The 21,051-nt window shown below is 34.7% G+C and overlaps 1 protein-coding gene across 1 annotated transcript in view; it reads left to right on the plus strand.

Moving 5' to 3' along the window:
• Positions 1 to 21,051, plus strand: part of cbln1 (cerebellin 1 precursor) — a 42,186-nt gene continuing 21,135 nt past the window's right edge. The window contains exon 1 of the mRNA XM_073929025.1: positions 1 to 132. Coding sequence (XP_073785126.1) covers positions 16 to 132 — 117 coding nt within the window. The 5' untranslated portion in view covers positions 1 to 15. The remainder of the gene's footprint in view (positions 133 to 21,051) is intronic.

The raw sequence follows: 21,051 nt of genomic DNA on the forward strand, positions 1-21,051 counted from the left end.
TGAAATGTTTTGACAATGTTTTTGTTTCCTTTTGTGCACTTTGAACGTCTTGAATCATTTCTATCTGTGGAGGATGAGAGACCTGTCAGATTTCACCTAAATATCATCAATGGTGATTGTATCAACATAAGGGTGAGTGTCTGAAACTTCGTTTTTTGGTAAGCTAATTCTTTAAAGAAGTGTGAAGAGCTATTCCTCTACAAAGAACCCTTTGTTAAATGGAAAGTGTCCATTGATGTTGTAAATATATAACCAGCCTCTAATAAAAAAAATTAATTCTTTTTTTTTTTTCTAATCACACTTTATAAAAACAGTCTGCAGAAACACTTTGATTGACATTCATTGTACGTGTTGTCAGAGGGGGAAAGTCTCCCCCTCATTACATAGACAGCACTGAGTGAGAAGCAGCTGTCCGCCATTACAGTTTTACCTGTACCTGCTGAAGATAATGTCAGCAGTAGTCTCCATAGACTGCCTTTTTCTGAGACAGTTCTTTTGACATTTTCCATTTTTTGCAGAGATAACTTTGGTCCTGGTTTGAATCCGCCACTATGCCAAAACATAGTCATTTGTAGATCGGCGCTCTTTTGAAAAGAACACAATCTCATTTGAATTTAAAGTGCCAGTCACCAAAATGGCACATTTTAGATCAAAGCTTAGTCCCTTTATTTATCAGAGGTCAGCTTAGTCCCTTTATTTATCAGAGGTCACCTCAGCGGAATGAACTTATCATTCTTATAAACTTATTGCAACTTATACAGTATATGTTTTAGGCAAGACAAGTTTATTTATACAGCACATTTCATACACAATGGTAATAAGTGCTTTTCATAAACAGTAAAAGAGACAAGCATAAGAAAATAAAAACAAAGAATAAAAATGATTAAAAATAGAATTAAAATGTGTGTATACAGGTTATAAAAGAATGAAAAAAAAGAAAGACATCATCTGTCAGACGTACAACTCATGTGCTCATTCAGTAAAGGCACAGCTAAACAGATGTGTTTTAAGTCTTGATTTGAATGTGTCTAATGTTGGAGCACATGTGATCATTACTGGAAGCTGATTCTAGCAGCAACTGGTGCAGTAGCTGAAGGCAGATTTACCCTGCTTTGACTGAACTATTGAAAATGTGAATTTATTTGATCTTAAAGATCTGAGTGATCTGTTAGGGTTGTATTCCATGAGCATATCTGTAATGTATTGAGTTCCTTGGCCATTGAGTGATTTATAGACCAGTAATAATGCTTTAAAATCTATTGTGAAATTAACTGGGAGCCAGAGTAAAGACCTGAAGACAGGTGTGATGTGCTCTGATTTTCTGGTTATGGCAGCAGCATTCTGGATAAACTGCAACTGTCTGACTGTCTTTTTGGGAAGGCCAGTGAGGAATCCATTACAGTAATCCACTCTGCTGGTGATTAAAGCATGAACAAGTTTCTCTAAGTCCTCACTGGAAACAAAGCATCTAATTCTTGCAATGTTTTTGAGATGATAGTGTGCTGATTTAATTACTGCTTTGGCATGATTACTGAAACTCAGATCTGACTCTAGAATCTCACTAAGATTCTTGACCTTATTTTTTGTTGTTTAACCCCTAGAGTCAAGGTACGCATTCAACTTGAGAACCTCATCTCTGTTCCCAAATACAATGACTTCAGGTTTCTGTATGTTTAAATGAAGAAACATTTAGCACATCCAACTGTTCATTTCATCAATGCATTGGCACAGGGTGTTTGCTCTTGTAAAAAAGTGGCATAATAGGCGCCCTTTGATAGCTGTTCATGGAACTGTCGATGCCAGTAAAGAATCTGATCCCTTCCTTTTATGGAAGTAAACTGCAATTTGTGTTGACTTCAAATTTCATGAACTGGGAAAGCACAATTTTTAGAGCAACTAACCCGTCTTCTGGGTTTGAGTGTATGTGTGGATATTTGCTCAAGAGCCAAAAAGATAGAAAACATATGAAGTCAGAGTTAGAAGAACAAATCTGGGTTTACAAGAAATATCAGTGAGTGGTAGTATACATCTCTGTAGCTTTGCAGGAAGTATAATTACACTTATAGCATCCCTGCTGTCCGTTAGCCTATGCTCTGATTGCCACTCTAATCAGTGACTGATTAAGTCCTCTGTTCAAAGCTCCAGGTCTGTGTGAGTCACTGGCCTTGCTGTACACTCTCCTGGGTCCCTTGGGGGTCTCTCTGATTGGGTTTTAATTTGCCGGTCAGGGGTTGGCACTGATGCTTTATTAGCTCGGCGACTGGTTGAGTTATGTACAACGCCGCTACGTGCTATTGATCCCTGATTTCTGCTGCAAGGTCATTGTAAGGAGAGACAAGGGAATGGGTTCATCAACAACCAATAATGGCACCACTGCACTAAGGCTTACCTGCAGACGCTATACATTAGCATCAAAGATTCGGTTTAATTGCTGGCTGTCGCTTCATTAACGCTGTCAGGGAGGAGTCGTGTGTACAGATTGGGTGACTAGATTTATTCTGTGAATGAAAATATTGTGAATTTTAGTCTCTGTAAAGTATCATCTAAACACGATCATGCTCATATGATAAAACCTGACCAAAGGCTGGAAAGCTGAGATCTTTCTTTCTTTCTTTCTTTCTTTCTTTCTTTCTTTCTTTCTTTCTTTCTTTCTTTCTTTCTTTCTTTCTTTCTTTCTTTCTTTCTTTCTTTCTTTCTTTATTTATTTCTTTCTCTTTGTTTGTTTGTTCATTCATTCATTCTTTCTTTTATTCATTCATTCATTTTGTTCTTTCTTTCGCTCATTCTTTCGCTAATTTTTTCGTTCTTTCTCTCTTTCTTTCGTTCTTTCTTTCTTTCTTTTTATTCATTTGTTTGTTCATTCGTTTATTTTTTTTTGTTCATTGGTTCTCTTTCTTTCTTTCCTTTTTCCTTTATTCTCTTTGTTCGTTTGTTCATTCATTCATTCTTTGTTTTTTCTTTTCTTTCGTTCGTTCATTTGTTCTTCAGTCTTTTTTGTTCATTCACTCTCTTTCTTTTATTTAATCTTTCAATCATTCATTCTTTCATTCTCTTTCTTTTTCTTTCTTTCGCTTCCTTCGTTTGTTCAATCATTCTCTTTCATTAATTCATTTTCTTTCTTTTTCATACTTTCTTTTATTTGTTCGTTCATTTGTTCTCTTTCTTTCATTCAGTTGTTTATTCGTATAGTATATTTCTTTTCTTATCTAGTTTTGGAATTTAATATTGAATTATACAATACATATTAAATATAATATGATAAAATTTAATTTAATATTTTTTGTAAATTATGATATAATTAAATTATAATGTTTCTGCATTTAGAAATATAATATAATATAATATAATATAATATAATATAATATAATATAATATAATATAATATAATATAATATAATATAATATAACCTTGTCAGAAAGAGTATAATTTTGTATTATTCATTTTTGCAGGTTTAGCATTAAGAGCATTTAGGTGCATTGCCAATTGCATAATGATTTATATGAGGCAAAATATTGGTGATGTGTCAGAGAGATTGGGTGTGAGAGATTGGCAGCAGCTCTTTTCCCCTGGAGGTCTTGTTCTTATCAGTGTGCTCTCAGCCCGAGACAGACCTGCTCTAATCCCAAATAACACACTTCCCTGAGTTTTACCACACAGCCGGATGATGTCATCCTCACTCGTGCACTCTGACATCTCTGTATTCATCTCATCCCAAGGCCTGATGGGAATTTACAGTGTGTGTTTGAGAAAGAGAGAGTGGAAGAACACAAATGCATGTTTGTGTGTCATGTTTAAATCTGTTACTCTGCGAAGGTAGAAAGACAAATGACTGGCCCTGAGGAAAGTAACAACACTTTCCTCCTGTCATTCCTCCCTCATCTCATCACCTTCTCCCCTTGATGCTCTCTCGTTTTCAGCAGAATGCACAGATGCCCTTCACCTAGGTCACCAAGGTCTCCTTTCCACCTCTTCTGCTCTCTCCTTCTGCCTTTCACACCTCGACCTGCTTCTTTAAACTTTTCCTCCCCAATTCTCAAGTTCCCTCATATTTCCTTATTTCTTCATGCTCATAAATCCCAATTAGCCACACATTTGCATCCATGCCTTTTCTCCTGGGCTGTATTGCCTTGCAATCTTTCTGCTTCCCAGATTCTCTCATTATGATTCTTCATAATGATCACATGGCATCTTTGTTTAAATGTTTAAGTTCCTCTTAAAGGGGACATGTCATGAAAATTCAGTTTCAATAATCGGGACACCAATTCTTTTATCAACTTTTTCAAAAATGAAACATTAGTCATCCAGTATTCACTCGACTAGTGATGTAGGAAGGGGATCATATTTTAATGTTAGACTCGATTTAATCTGCAAGTTTCCACTCATAGTGCTGTTGCTGCACTGTGGCATTTCTGATTACTCAGTGAAGCAGTTAGAGCTGTACAAAGTCTGCACCAGAAATAAAACGTTGCAGATGTTTTGTTGTTCGATGCTGGACCAAAGAACATAAGAGTCTCCAAAGACTCCTGACGTGGTTAAATCTAGTTTTTATGGATATGTGCCAAAGAGTGTCAGTAATGTGTCATGCAGCATACTTGCTCAAAATATATTTTGCACCTGACTGTTTCTCAGTGAGGATCTGTTCAGTGTTGTTTCTGATGAATGAGTCAATACTGAGTCTGCATCCGAAATCATTTACTACTCGAGTAGGTACTACATTTGAATTATAATTTACCACAGGACCACTGGAAAAGTATGTTCTATATAGTATGAATGTGAGTATGGAGACGTACTACTGAACATCCTTCATTTGTCATTATCGCATGACTTACCTGCATCAGTTTCATTGCTTCACTCCCATTCATGGCATAGCGTGGCATCCATTAGATGCCCACTTCAGAATCTCACTCACCAGAAGTAGTAGGCCATCCAGGTACTTCTTGCCTATACTGTATTTTGCAATGCAGTGAATTTGGACCTACTACTTCATGTGCTATATAGAAGGGAAGTGTGCAATATCTGACGCAGCCCAACATTTCATGCTTCCCGCTGGTGACCTGCTCACATCTGCAGATTCACCACGATGGAGAAGTCTCCTGCCTCTGGCACCTAGACTGCAGCTCTGCACAAGAAGTTTGGCCGGAGGAGAAATGGCTGTGCCCAACAGCCTGTTTTTTCTCAAGGTTTTAACACCTTCACTTTCGTCAATTGGTGAAATTTGTTCCTTTTCAATGTCACCACTGGCTTGCTAGGTTTGGGACTTGTAGAGCTGTATATCGATGGATTTGCTTTTCAGTGTTTGGACTTTGAGCAGTGAAAATTAAATCACACTGAACTGAACATACTGAACTTAAACTCTGAAAACTGTAAAAAGTTAAAGCGCTATAGAAATAAAGATGAATTGAATTGAAATCATGCTTAAATCCAGAACTATGTTACTTTATTTTGTCAATGTTTTAAAATTTTGGAGTTCGCCAACATGCTACTGTAAATGGCTAACATAGCTAAAGTTACCACTGTCTCAGTCTGTATTCACAGTAATCAGAACTGTTAGATTTATCCTAATGCCATTAGCATATGATTCATAAACACACATTTATAATGCACTGTAAAGTCAGGTGGTGGACTTTTTAAATGTTTTCGGTGAATATAAGATAATTATAATAATTGTATGAATAATTTGTTCATTTTTAAAGACCAGCAGATGATAGTCGATGAGCTTAATCTACTTCACTTTATAGCAACTCCCTAAATGTTTCCACTAAGCATTTAGAAACCTCCAGGTGCAGTCTAGACAGCCTGATCTCACAAGGAAATGTAACTATTTTACGTTTTGTCAGTTTAGTGGCTAATTCGTTGAATTTCAGTCCTACCAAAATGTACGATTTTTAAAAGGAGGCGTGGCACCCAACCCAATCGTCATTGCGGGATAAGCATCTTATTTTAAAATGTATGAATGAGATCATATGATTTCATACAAATTAGCCACTAAATCAAAAAGTTTTGAATTGCTGTGAGATAGCTGTCACCTCTTCCTCTCCATTATTGTCTAACTTGGATGTGAACATGTAAGGCTACACTTTGTTGCAGGTCATTTTGGCTGTATGAGAATCACTTGTTTTCGTTGTTTCTGGACTGTCAGATTAGCATGTAAAGGCTCTGCCCTCTTGTAGAAAGCTGCAGTTCATTTGCATTTAAAGGGATTACTACACATTTCAAACTGATGCTGAAACATATTCTGGAGACATCAGAGATTTATTTTATAATCTGTTATTTTATAATCAGGAACAATTTCCTAAAATGAAAATAATTTATACAAATATTTTAAATAAATCATAAAATAAATATGTAATTTTAACCCCCATTTTATAATGAAACTAAAACTTTTTTAGTTTTAGTGTCTGTGTACACCCTTGGAAGGGGCATACGTCACTTTCATTAACAACAAAAAAGAGGGATTCACACAATAAACAAAGATATTTTACAGTTGATGATTAAACAAAGATGTGTGGTGCACATTTTACAAGAAAATCCTATTTTCCTACATCTTTCTATTTAAAAATATCAAATTTATTTAAAGATTCAATTTTGATAATTACGTTATTTGTGAGATTTAACTTTAAAAACATTTTATGCATTTAAAAGTAATGTTCCAGAACTTTTACAAAAACATTATTATTATTATTATTATTATTATTGTTGTTGTTACATAGAATGCAAACACACAAAGAGACACAACAAATATTACTTTAAAGGGAATTTTCATTCAAGAACACAACTTTTCTAAGTGAACCATCAGCACGCTAACCAAAACAGCACTTACCATCATTGTCCAGAAACTAATCATCCACTGTGTCTTTCCCTGATCTCAGAAAGTGACCACAGGCCCTGAGTGTCTGAAACCATCAGAGTCTCTGCGGGTCCTGTAAGAGTTGAGCAGGCTGGATGTGGGCCTGCTGGTCTAGTAAAGCTGAGCGAAGGGCTAGAGGCCTAAAGTGATGTGATATCACTGACAGAGGACAGTATGACGTAGTGCTGGACCACTGCTTCACCACAGACACTCAAGCCTTCAGGCTGCATGGGCTTATAGTGACAGTGAATGAATGTGATCGACTCTGAGCATGTGTGTATGTAGGCTATGTGTGCATCATGGACCACAGTAATAGACTGAGACCCTCTGAAATCTAAATCATGTGGTAAACTTTAATGTTGGCTAGGTTTAATATTAATGTATAATTTTGTAAACCGCATGATGTTGTATGTACCTCTTGTACCACATGTAGTTTTGGGCAATATTTAACCTTTATGTCTTGAGACAGTTTACTCTAAATACATTTGATTAAGCCAATACAAATGTTTTTAGGATGGCCCTGTAATTAATCTTATAAGAACAAAACTGATCATATCATAATATTATCATATTCAGGTTTTGGCATTAACATCTGCCAAATGCGGATAGATTTTAGCTGTGGCAGGTTAGGCAGATGCTCCCACTAGCCACTTTGGCTGGTTAAAAATAATAAAAATTGTAGTTCATCAAGAAGCAGCATAACTAACTGTTAAAATAACCATTCACACGAGCAAAAGAATGCAGGTGAATACCGAATGAGAAATGATCACACGCACTGAGACGCAGGCTTTCTTCACTCACTCATGACGAGGGCTTTAGTATCGCATGCATGGCTGATGTGATGCGCATGAGAATTCGCTTTTGAACAGATTATTAATCATACTTTCGTTATAGCACACGATATGTTTTACATCTGCTTTTTGGTTTACAGGTATTTTTTATTTATGGTTTAATTATACTTAACAAAAACATTGGTTCAATAGGAGAATCGCTTCCCGATTTTGTATAGTTAACTGGTGATCTGGGACCTTTAACCTGGACAGACTACCGTGCATAGTTTTAGATACATGACAATAGTTATTTTAAAAACATTTTTTTAAAAGAAAGGTTTTGTTGAATAGAAAGTGCATGTAAAGAGCTACATTTAGCATGTTTTAATTTTTTTAAATAGTTAAAATTTGTAGCTAAAAATAATTAGTTATTTGTTTGTTTACTTTTGGTGTGTGGCCATGAAACCACAACCCATTCGCTCATGCACACAACAAAGTAAAATGAAAGAGGCAGCATGTGGATGTTACACAAAATCTAAATTAAGTAATTTTAGCATGCCAAAGTCGAATTTATGCATATAAAATATATTTCCCAACAACAAAATTGTAACTAGTGAAAATGCAGAGTGGCTACTAACGTTGGAAAACTACTAGCCACAGTGGTTGGTGATCAAAAAAGTTAATGTTAAAGTCAAGTTAACGTCAAGCCTTGATCATATTATATTTGGGGCTGTCATTTTATGCACGCAAAACTGAAAAAAATGACATTTTTCATTTGTTCAAACTACAAAATGAGCTGAAACAGCACAATTCTTGTTATTTTTTGGAACAACTTAAATGTGTCATGTTCAATCCACTTAAATTTGTAAAAACTAATAAGTTAATTTAATTCCTCCAGCATGTCCCAACATAAATCGATTGTGTGTATCCCAGCAGTTTTTTCTGTGAAGAGTGCCATTTTTAGCACATGGGCATGATTAAAATGTGATTTGCAGATATACAACAGTTTAACAAATTTAAGAACTTAACATCAAGTCAGTTACATTTTAAACAGTTTTGTCTTGCTTTTTTCCAGTGCCAGTGCCTGGAAGTTGTTTCGGTCAAAGCCGGCAAATTTGTGCAACATCTGTGCTTCTCAATGTAAACACTGCTGCATTTCATTCCTAATTTAATCTATTTTTGAAAAAAAAAATCAAGTTTGCAGATGAGTCAAACATGATCAGTTCATAAACACAGCACAACATTTCTGAATGAATCACCTGCTTTAAACAAATCATTTGAATTACTTTTTTAAATAAATAGTTCATTAATACATGGATTTACTGCCACCTAGTACTAGCTGTTTAGTGTTATACATTTATTTTTACATTTAAGCCAACCCGATTTCACCAAGTAGGACGTGTTCCTGGATTAACATCACGTGGATCCTGGAATAACATTCCAATAAGCAAAATCAAAATGAAGGTATACATCTACATTTCATGTTAAGTTTAGTGTTACGGTTAGGTTTATGCACTAATTGTCTTCCAACTATTATTCCCCTGTGATTTTGCGAGTAATTTACAGTTATGGTTGGGTTGAGGGGTAGGGAATAGGCATGGATTACGATTTTGAGCAAAAACGATGTTCCAGGATCAAGTTAGATGTTATTCTAGGATCTAGGGTTGGGCATCTAAGCTATAATGCCGATCCGATACGCATCTCGATACAAAGAATACGATCCGATATATTAGTGATACATTTGTGACATATTGCGATGCAACACGATACGATTCACACCCATATCACGATACGATGCGATATTTCAGCACTAACTAATTAGATCAAGTTTATGAGATGATGTGAAAGAGGATGCTGTGCCATTGAATGAGTTTGATTATTTATTAACCAAGCAAAACCAAGACTTTTTTACAAACTGGCTCTTCTCTCAGAGCCAGAGTGTCAGTTTACAGTAGAGGGGCATTTTAGAACATATAGCACATATTATTTAAGTATTTTCAAGATAAACAGAATGTATAAGTGCAATATATATTAAAAAATATATATATTTGCACTCTTTCAACATAAATAAATTTAGCATTGCACAACAAGAATTGTGATTTAACTTTTCAACTATGAAAATAAGTTTTACAAAGATATATTTTGCCACTGATTATTCAAAACTTAAGGTCGTGAACTAGCAGTGTTATGCTACGTTGAAACATCACTGTCACTGTAAACAACAGGCTAATAAAAATATAACAAACCAGCAATCTTCTTGCTGTGAGGTGGTCAAACTACCCACTGTGCCACCGTGACACCCATTATTTTTATCATTATTATTATTAATATTATTATTATTAAATAAAAATTAACAGGAGGAGGTGTTTAAAACCTTCGTTCTCCGTGACACTAGGCTGAATATCTTTGCAGATGAACAATGCAATAGCATTCGTTATTGGCGTAGAGCGAGCAGAACTGTTGCGCATGGAAAAAAAAACTTTCAATGCTTTTCTCACCACTTTTGGAGCTGGTTGAAGCAGTGCGAAAGCCGGGGATGCAGAAACACTAGAAGATGCTTTCACAACAACACCGTGGCGCCGCTTCAAGTGAGATATCAGATTAGTCATACTGCCCGCGTATTTTACAGATGCGCGGCACATTTTGCAAATTGCATCTGTCCTGTCATGTCGTCCATCCTTAAATCCATAATGTTGCTTGCCATACTTTAGATTTAAAACTCAGTGGGGAATAAAATGTTTGTTTTGCTTCTCGCGCTTTCTGAGGGCGCACCACTAGCTTCATCCGCACACCTGATACACTGAGTTGTAGTGTGTGCACATCCGCAAATCCGTTGCTAAGGCTTACTTTATGTAGGTCGATTAAATTATGCGCCAAAAACAGGTTGACAACACTTGTTAATAAATAAAAAATACATTCTATATTAAAAATATAAGCTGTATCTCGGAAAAATCGATGCATCTCGCAAAAACCGATGCATCTCGATTTGCTTCCAAAATTTCATTCATCCTCTGCTGCTCAACCGATGCACTCGCATCGTGCACGCGCATGACCGCGTATCGATACATATCGGTTAATCTTCCCATCCCTACTAGGATCGCATTGTAGTTGGCAAAATTATGACATGCATTCAGTACTCAATTTGTGAATTGTGAGGTCCCAGAACAGATCGGGGTAACGGATCAGGCATGTTACCCCGAGAATGGAGAGGTGTCGCGCATGTAAGTGGAGAGCAGGGGAGCTGAGGTCGCAGGGGTTTGGCGTGTCGCGGACAAAAGTGAAGAGGGTTGGGGAGGGTAAGTGAACTGTGGGTGGGGGAGGAGGACGGTTGAGGAGGGGGATTGGTCAAATTAGGTGCCGGTTTAGATTTCAGAGCATATATTTTCCGGCATATATTTAGCCATGACAGACCTAAATCAATCAAGTTATACCAAAAAACAAACACTTTAACATTTTGTTTAATTGTCATTATTGAACAAAAAGCAAATGTCAGAATTGCACACCTCTTGCAGGCAATCACAGTTTAGAAAACTTCTATTCCAAACTGACTTTTAAATCATAAGGTCATGCTATAAATAATTCTTATTAGTGTGGCTGAATGTTTTTTTCCCCATCATTCTTTATTGTTATCCATCAGGAAAATAATATAACACAAGGTATTTTAAAGGGACATTGGCATCAGTAGAGCATCTTTGTGTTCTATTCCTCCTGGTTATTTTCTTTTTCATTTCATTCTATCTTTTTTCTTTGCATTCTGTTAATATAAAAAGACAACAGGCACTGCACAGTTGTGGTCTGTTCTTCTGTTTTAATTTCCAAATGGCTCACACATCTCTTTCCAGTTTTTTTCACATAGGACTTTAAACCATATCTTTCCTTTTTATTCTTAATCTCTATAAGCAGTATTTATTGGAATATTTTCCAGAGCTGTGAAGTATGAGATCTATCTGTCCAAATAAGAGAAAGCGCTTATCAAACATTGCCTCCTAAAACAACTGGAGGCAATAACCCTATCAACTGTTAACCTTAAAAAATAAAAATAACTGTATAATTTGACACACTTCAACAGGATTTAGCACTTTTAACATCCACAAGCTTCATTTAAATCGATACAATTACCATTAAAACCTTTCAAATCTGATTTCCGTTAGCAGTGATAGTTAATTCCTGAGTGAGAAGTTTTGTTTATGCAACATTTACATATGTTATATACAGTGCTCAGCAAAATTGAGTACACCCCATTTTAAAAATGAATATTTTTACCCATTTCTCAGTGAATATAGGCAATGTATTTTGGTGCATTTAAACAAAACAGATTTATTAAACAGATATAATTAAATAAATAATATTTTAGTCATCAAACGTCTTTAGAAATTGAAATATAATACAATTAAACTCAAGCAAAATACTGCAAAAAAAAAAAAATTACAACCTACAAAATTTCAACAATTTTTTTTTCTTTTTTGCTTTTCTTGATTGTTACTCTTTAAAAAAAAACTGTATTGGTTTACTAGTTTTTGGATCGTTATCATAAGTTATTTTGTTAGATAAGCTTCAGAGTTGCCCTCATTACTCTCTAATCTAATGTATATGCACAAATATAATATTGTATAGCTTCTGTATAGAGCACTCTATATATATATATATATATATATATATATATATATATATATATATATATATATATATATATATATATATATATATATTCTATATAGAGTTCACTCCTGATAAACTGTTCTTCTTTTTCAAGTATTTCTAAAGTGATGCGTAATAGACCAAGGATATTTTCACAGCATTTCAAATAATATATTTATCTTCTGGAGAAAGTCTAATTATAATATTACTTCTTTTCTATGTAGAAAAAGAAAACACTGTTGTACAATGACCTGCCTCATTAACCTGCCTTAACCTAATTAAGTTATAACATTAAATTGCACTTTAAGCTGATTTCTAGTATCTTAAAAAAAGTTGAAAAAAATATGCACTGTCATCAAGGCAAAGACAAAATAAATTAGTTATTAGAAAATGTCTATTAAAATAATATGTTTAAAAATGTCCCTCTATTAAATAACACTTGGAAAATATTATCAAATTAAATTTTAAGAATTTTAAATTTTACAGGAAGGCTAATAATTTGTTTTATATATATATATATATATATATATATATATATATATATATATATATATATATATATATATATATATATATATATATRTGTGTGTGTGTGTGTGTGTGTGTGTGTGTGTGTGTATATATATATATATATATATATATATATATATATATATATATATATATATATATATATATATATATATATATATATATATATATATATATATATATATATATATATATATATATATATATATATATATATCATGCCACCTTTATAACATGCGTTTTTAAAGAATAATATTGTATTTTAAATGATCTTTAAACATTATTGGCAGTAATTAAGTGTTAACTCAACTTGCTCAAAACATCATGGGACACAAATATTAGATCTATCGAATGTAACACTAATGAACTAAAGCTTATTGGGTAGCTAAAAATGATCCCCATTAAATATACTTGTCTAACTCCAAACATATTGTTTAAGTAAAATATAAATCAACAGAGGACAAAAAAATGTGGCTTTATTAGCATGTAATGCAATTAATTTCAATTCTGTCCACTAGATGGCAACAATTAAACAAAATGTCTAATATTCTCTTCTTTCCTCGCCAGCAGACAGCAAATCTCTGAGTCACTATGCATTCATTTGTCCGTCATTTATCCATCCGCCCATTCATTTATCGTTATTTTTGCCCTTTTTTCTCTTTTGTTTGCCTGTCCTTTGTGTCCGTTCATCTGCTTATCCATTTCACTATCTATCATTTGAGTTTATTACGCCTTTTTCTCTCAACAGCTCGATGCAGGTGTGTGTGTGTGTGTGTGTGTGTTTCTGTGGGCTACTTTGACAGCCGTGCTGAAGGCCTGTCATTAGTGACCTTTCTCCAGCTGTAGTGAGTTGCTCCTCATTGGACTAGCAGGAGGCCGTTCTGTTTCTGTTTCCTCACCAGAAACAATGAGAAGGGGGGAGAGAGAGAGATGTGATGGAGGAAAAAACAGTGAACAAGAGGTTTCCAAGCAAGAAGAGACTGAGTTATGATTTGAGTACAGCCAGAGACTGGTAGACCGACAGGGCAAACTGAGACATGGAAAGAGTTTAGGGAGTTGTTTTAGTGTTTTTGTCTTTCTTGTTTTCATCCAAAAGATCGATTTTACCCCCGTATTATGCTGGTTACACTTTTTTTCTATCTCTCCTGTGGTGACTAAGCATGTGTGTATCTTTTGTTTCTTATAGTGTCCCCATAAGTATAGTAATACCAGTAAATTTGTGGTGATTTTAAAGGGATTTTAAAAAAAAGATAAATTAAATGGAATGATGTATCTTGAAAATGTAAAAATGCAGATTGTTTCCTGTGGCGGACTTTGTAAGTGGAAAAACTGACCACTTCGCAAGCAAGAAATCAGTTAAACAGCATCTGCAGTGAGGATAAAGAACTAGCATCCTCCATTAGGCCACTTTACTTTCTCTTTACTTTTACTCTTTACTTTCGTGGAGTAAGGAAACAGTGTTGTACGCACTCCACTGAAGACATCCATTAGTCTACATATTTAATCATGATTGTTAAGTATAAAGATTTGTTTCAAAACATGTCCTATTCCTTTGCCTCATATGATTCAAAATCTAATCTAAGCTTTTTCTGGACAAATCAAACCTTGTTTTATTTTAAACAAATACAAATATGCATATTATAAATAATACTGCTAATAATAGTAACATTATACAAAAGCAAATTGTCATGAATAAAATTAAAAAAGCACCTCCTGATGAAGAAGTCACGAAGGTCGTGGTTTTATATTTATGTAGAAAATAATTTTTGTAATATTTGAATTATTTTTCATTTGTGAAGACATTTGTGTATTGCTGTACATCCTGCGGGCATTAAGCAATGTGCACGTTTAAGGCACACAACTAATGCGATTTGCGCTGAACTTTAGACCTCCTTTCAGCTGATCAATTGCGAAGTCTATTTTCGTACCTCAAAATAGCAATGAGTCCGCAAAGTGCTGCAGATGGATTTACTATTCAAACAACGTGGTGCAAAACGGGAAAATTAGGGTTGTGTTGGTCTGAAGATCGCACCAAACAGGTCTTGCGCCTTATTGTGCCAGGTGTATGATAGGACCCTTTATGTCTTTGGGAAGTCCCCATAAAGATAGCTGTACAAGTGTGTATGTGTGTACCTGTTTATGTGATTTTTTTTATGATGAAATGAAATTGTAAAATGAGATGGAATGGCTTAGTTATTCATTATTAAGATTGTTTACATGCCTTTTGTCCTCATAGTGTACAAAACACAAATTTTTTCTTTCACACAAAAAAACAGGTCTTTTAACATTCAAAATTTTTCAAAGGGGGGGGGGGGGGGGTGACATGGTGGCTCAGTGGTTAGCATTATCACCTCACTGCAAGAAGGTCACTAGTTTGAGTTGGCGTTTCGGATTAAATTAGCCTTACTGTATAAGTGTGTATGGATGTTGTCCAGTACTGGATTGCAGCTGAAGGGACATCCACTGCGTAAAACATATGCTGGATAAGTTGGCAGTTTATTCCGCTGTGGCGACCCCTAATGAATAAAGGGACTAAGCTGAAGAAAAATGCATGAATGAATAAATTTGTCAAAGATTTTCTGTGAGGTTTGCGTTTAGGAGTGAGATAAGGATATATAATACGCTATTTTTATAGTATAAAGTGTGTGTGCGTGTGTGTGTGTGCGCGTGCTTGTGTGCTTGTTTTTGTCTATATGGGATACAAGGATGTGTTGGGTAATTTGTTGTAGTGTCTCTTGAGCTTATAGCCAGACAGACATAAATGCACACTATGCCTTGTGTAATATGTTGTTTGGCTCGCTGTCTACTATTGTTCAAACTTTTAGGGTCAGGAATGTTTTTTAATGTGTTTAACAGCAGCACTGTGAAGTATTTTTGCTGTTTAAAGTAACTGCTTTCTTCTATGTTTTGAATATATTTGCAGTTCATTACCTGTGGTGTCACAGATGACATTTCAGCAGCCACAGATTCTCCAGAAATCATTTCCATCTTTTGTCATAATGCTGATCTTTTGTCCAGGAAATATTTCTTATCATTTTTAATGCTAAAACAAAAGTACAGCTTCATTTGTTTGTGGAAACTATGATGAATTATTTCGTTTTAGCATTCATAGATGAACAGAATTTTAAAATAATAGCATTTATGTAAAGAAGATGAAAATGTAAACATATTTACAGTCAATATCAATTAATCAAATTCCTTCATGATTAAGTCTTATTTGATAAGTTTTTTTTTAATAATATTTAAATAATATCTGTCAGAAAGTAAGGTCAGATGTCACAAAATGTTTTGCCTATTCTTTCTTTTCTTTCCACGTGATTATTTCTTTGCTCCATAGAATACAAATGGAGATGCTTTGCAAATTTGCTAATTTAAAAATGCTGAATGTGGTAATGTATACTGCTCGGACCAGGAAAAAATGTGCCATATGTGTTTCGTAGATGTCCAGAAGCTAAACATTATTTAAAATGTTGTTATTACTATTTAAAATCATGTTTTCTGTTTGAATATTATGCAAAAATCAGGTTTCAGCAGCCATTGTTCTAGATTGTCTCACGATCCTTCAGAAAGTAAATAATTATGCTGATTTGTTACTCAAGAAAATTTTGAAATGAAAATATTTAGTAAAAATGTAATCATCTTTGCCATCATTTTTAATTAAAGTAATGTTTTATTGCTGATTAAAAGTATTAACTTAAAAATATTAACTTTTATATAATGTATGTCACACCATGAGGTCAAAGGACAGATGTTGTTAAGGTGTTGCCTCTATAATAAATATGATTTATCTTGTCTTCCACATTTGAATTTCTTTTCTCCATGGAACACAAATAGAGATGTTTTGCAAAATGTTAAAGCTGCTCATTCCTATACACCGAAAGTGATTTACTAGAACAAAAAGTACTATGTGTTTGTCTTACATCTCCAGAAGCCATTACAATAGATTTATGTGAAGGCTGCAGTTTATGTGGTAAATTTTATGTGGATACTTGAACTTTCAAAAGATATCAATTTAAGGACAAATTTCTTAGAACAGCAGGTAAACAACCTTGTGTGCTTTATTTTACCAGTTCTGCACTTGTAGAAAGTACATTTGTGGTCTTGATATACTTTTGATATACAGAAAAGAATAAGTTGTATATGAATGTTACATAAAGTCTTTCTTTTTATATGCTTTTGTAAAACATTTAAAAGCCAACCTTTACTTTAAATGTTCCTGAGCCAAAAGCGGAAAAAGACAAAATTCCAACAACAGTCTATTTTGTCTATGGCCAGCCTGTTTTCCTCTCAGCACTTTTCTGTTACCATGACATCACATCTCTTTTCTACCTTTTTATCTCTACCTCTTTTCCATTCTGTTCTCCACTTTCACTCATCTGTTTGCGTTTCCTCTTCATCTTCGTCCTGTTGGCCTCTACATTGCTGGATAGGGATCAGTTGAAGTCTGGAAAAGCTGAAGAGTGTTTCTCTCTGCAAACCAACATCTTTAAACCGTCTATAATATATTTCTCCCCAGCCCCTCCCTCTCTCTCTCTCTCTCTCTCTCTCTCTCTCTCTCTCTGTCTTTTTTAAATGTGGGTAAAGAGTGCACTTCAGGAAGACCTCTCTCGGCGCAGTGTTAACATGGTCAAGTTCTCTCTTATCTTTGCATACATTTAGATTCATTAGGATGTATGAGCGAGACAGCTTTTTGTCTTCAAAATCATTTAAGGTACTTTTTTACACTCTCAAAATGCAAATTGCTACCTGATTGCAACACGCGTCTTAACAGTCTAGTTTCAGAATGCCTTGGTACACAGTGTTCTTTTCCTCAAACAGAAGACAAGAATGATTTTACGCTGGTATTTATGCTTTCAGTTATTTAAGTCTGGATATCTATCTATATATCTATCTATCTATCTATCTATCCATCTATCCATCTATATATCTATCTATCTATCTATCTATCTATCTATCTATCTATCTATCTATCTGTCTGTCTGTCTGTCTGTCTGTCTGTCTGTCTGTCTGTCTGTCTGTCTGTCTGTCTGTCTGTCTGTCTGTCTGTCTGTCTGTCTGTCTGTCTGTCTGTCTGTCTGTCTGTCTGTCTGTCTGTCTGTCTGTATTTGTTTTTAATTATTCATAAATAATTTAATAAATATTACAAGGTGTATGCCTCTTTAAGTTAATAAATAGGTTGATATTTATTAACTAATTTTAGCCCACTGAAGATAAGCAGGGCTGTACCCAGTCAGTACCTGGATGGGAGACCACATGGGAAAGCTACAGTACACTTTAAAAATTAACTCGAGATCTGTTACCACTATATAGTTTAATACATTGTTGTAACTTCAAAAATCTAAATTGCTGTCAGGTTTTCACAACAGAAAAATATTGATAATAACATCAGCTTGAAAAAATGCGGCTAATTTAAAAGTAAAAATGTCTGTCAATTAGTTTGAAACAATTTTTAACTTGTAGCAACCCAAAGAAATAGGGTTTATAACTCAATTTTTCCACACCAACGGAGTGTGGTATGAAAAATCAGTAAATCAGTAGATATGAATGTACAAATACATAGGGTAAGCCAGAAAGTGAATTTAATTAAAGCTGTAAATATGATAATAGTTAATTGCACAGGCACACTTACACAGATAGCATTCAAATTTTATTGTATGCTTGATTGTAAATTTGTAGAGACAAATTTTATTGTCTCTGATTATCCCACTCACGCTTGACACGTCACCTGCCTCGTAGGCCCTCAAGGCTCTCGGCCTTGCATCACTCGCCACACCTTACATTTCTGTGCAACTGTTTTCAGCATTATTAATAATATAAAATTGCTAGAACTGTTTGAATCCTGAGAAGTGGCCATTCCATATTCGAATATATATATAAAAAAAAGACATGGAGACAATCTGACAGACTGATTGATACTTTTAGGAATTTATTATGCTTGACAGCCAAAGTACCCATCCAGTCAGCTCTCCCACTAGAAACCTGTCCCTCATGAATTCAGTCAAGTGTACACTGCGCTTGTTCACAATTGTTGCTATCAGAAATGAAGCTGGAGCTTGAGATGTACGACCCTAATGCTGACTCAACCCTAAAGCAGACACTGCCCTCCGTTCCAATGATTCATCTGGCAGGATCTGATGAGCATGTGTTTACGCGCATGACCGCCCTTTAGTCTTAGCCATTTTTTTTTTTCAGTTATTCTTTAAAAATTCCTATAATGCACATACAGTATACAGTGTCCTCCACTGAGGAAGCTATAATTAGTAAATATAAGCAAAGAAGGTTGTGAAGAAAATTTCTTTTTCATTTAAACTGATTTATTTTCTCAGAATATTAACACAAAAACCTAAAGATGCTTGTTTGTGTAGGTTTCCTCTGGGTGCTCCGGTTTTCCCTGCAGTCCAAAGACATAAGTATATTGGATGAACTGAATTGGCCATAGTGTATGAGTGTGTAAACATGAGCGTGCATGGGTGTTTCCCAGTTCTAGACTGCGGCTGAAGGGCCATCTGCTGTGTAAAACAGTTTGCTGGATAAGTTGGCGGTTAAATCCACTATGGTGAACTCTGATAAATTAGGGACAAAACTGAAGGAAAATGAATGAATTTAAACAAGCAAATTGAGAGGAACTTAACTGCATTTTATTTGTTTAAATTCAGCCCATATCAACTGTTTGCAACAATTTTGCAGAAATCATTTTTTTCAGTATATGGTAGGATTGCAGTTGTGTATTATATTTAGAAAATAACTTTCAATCTTGCAATCTCACTTGAAAATGTTGTAGCCAATCAATTGCTGCTTGAGGTGTGCATATTAGGGTGCTTTTACACTAGCACTTTTAGCCCGCACCTGGGTTCGTTTGGTGTGAAAGTAGTACAACTATAGTGTGAACGTGTTCTTTGAACTCAGGTGCACACCCCTGAACTGTACCCGATTCAGTATGAAAGAGGTGGTCTGGGCTATGGTTCGTGTAAACTTATATGGTTCACTCCTGATATGAACTTCTGCAGACATCGCCTGGTTATGAACATTAAAATTTTTTTGCTGCAAGTCGCTCTCTGTATTTTGATTTTGGTAACAATCAAATGTTGTTGTCAAATGGAATGTCACAGTCAGTGTTTTGTAGGATTGGCTGGATTTGACTGGGACACTCACTGTTTTTACACTTATTTACCTGATTGATGTACATGAGAATGAGGAAAAATGGTGTTTAAGGTGCACAGTCTGTCATTTCTCTTATGCTATAGAATGGAAATGTATTCATATCATGTTCAATATCATTTTATTAATGTGAAAGTGTCTGTTTTACAGTTTTAAAGTCAAGTTTTATGTAAGTATGTTGGTGTACTTCCATTTGAATCTGAATATTGAGTAAGGGTGGTGCTTTTGAATCATTTCCTTGTAGCAAACTAAGAGTTGTAGGAAGGCAAATTATCATATGCGTTTGTTTATATGGCAAAACATTTCTTTATTGTCAAGAAGGTCCATACAGATTTCAATGGCAGATACTGATAAGACCAGGGACTGTGTGTGGACGTTGGGGGTTTTACAATGTGGTCACATGTTGATTGGTCAGTTTGTATGTCTCAGTCTCTTTCCCTGCTCTGCTCTTCTCCTGCTATGAAATCTACTGCTATCAGGCCCTCTTTGAGGCATACTCCCTGTTTTCTCCCACACTCTCTCGTAGTTAACTTTATTTTACATTTAAGCTGAGTTTAATTATTATCATGTTTTTGTCATTAAACATTTGATCATTTTATACAGTTATTTTGTAACTAATTCAGTTGTAATCATAGCAAGTTATTGTCATTAGATCATTTCATTTTCAAGTATTTGTAAATTACTTTTGATTTAACATCAACACTTAATTGCTCCATATTGCAATACAATACAATAACATAATAGCAAAGCTCTCCCACATTTTTAGCTATTATAACTGCCCTTATTTCCGTTTTTGGTTTAAGATTGCAGAAGAATGGTTTGACTAGATATGTGTAGTTTTCACCATCATACTGATAACTATTAGTCATTCTGCAGAACTACAGTTCAAACCGCTGTAGTTAAAATACTATTCTTACAAATAGGACATGGTTAAGAGTAATGTAGCTGAAGCCGTTAAACTGACATCAACAGAGAAGGATCAGCACTATAAACGTGGAAGCAAATGGATAAATCTGATTGAAGATTACCAAAACAAACATCTTTTTTCAGAGTGGATTTTGCACAAATGAATAGCTCATCTGAAGAATAGTGTAAAGAATGTGCTC

This window comes from Danio rerio, chromosome 18 (assembly GCF_049306965.1).
Source record: "Danio rerio strain Tuebingen ecotype United States chromosome 18, GRCz12tu, whole genome shotgun sequence".
Taxonomy (NCBI): Eukaryota; Metazoa; Chordata; class Actinopteri; order Cypriniformes; family Danionidae; genus Danio; species Danio rerio.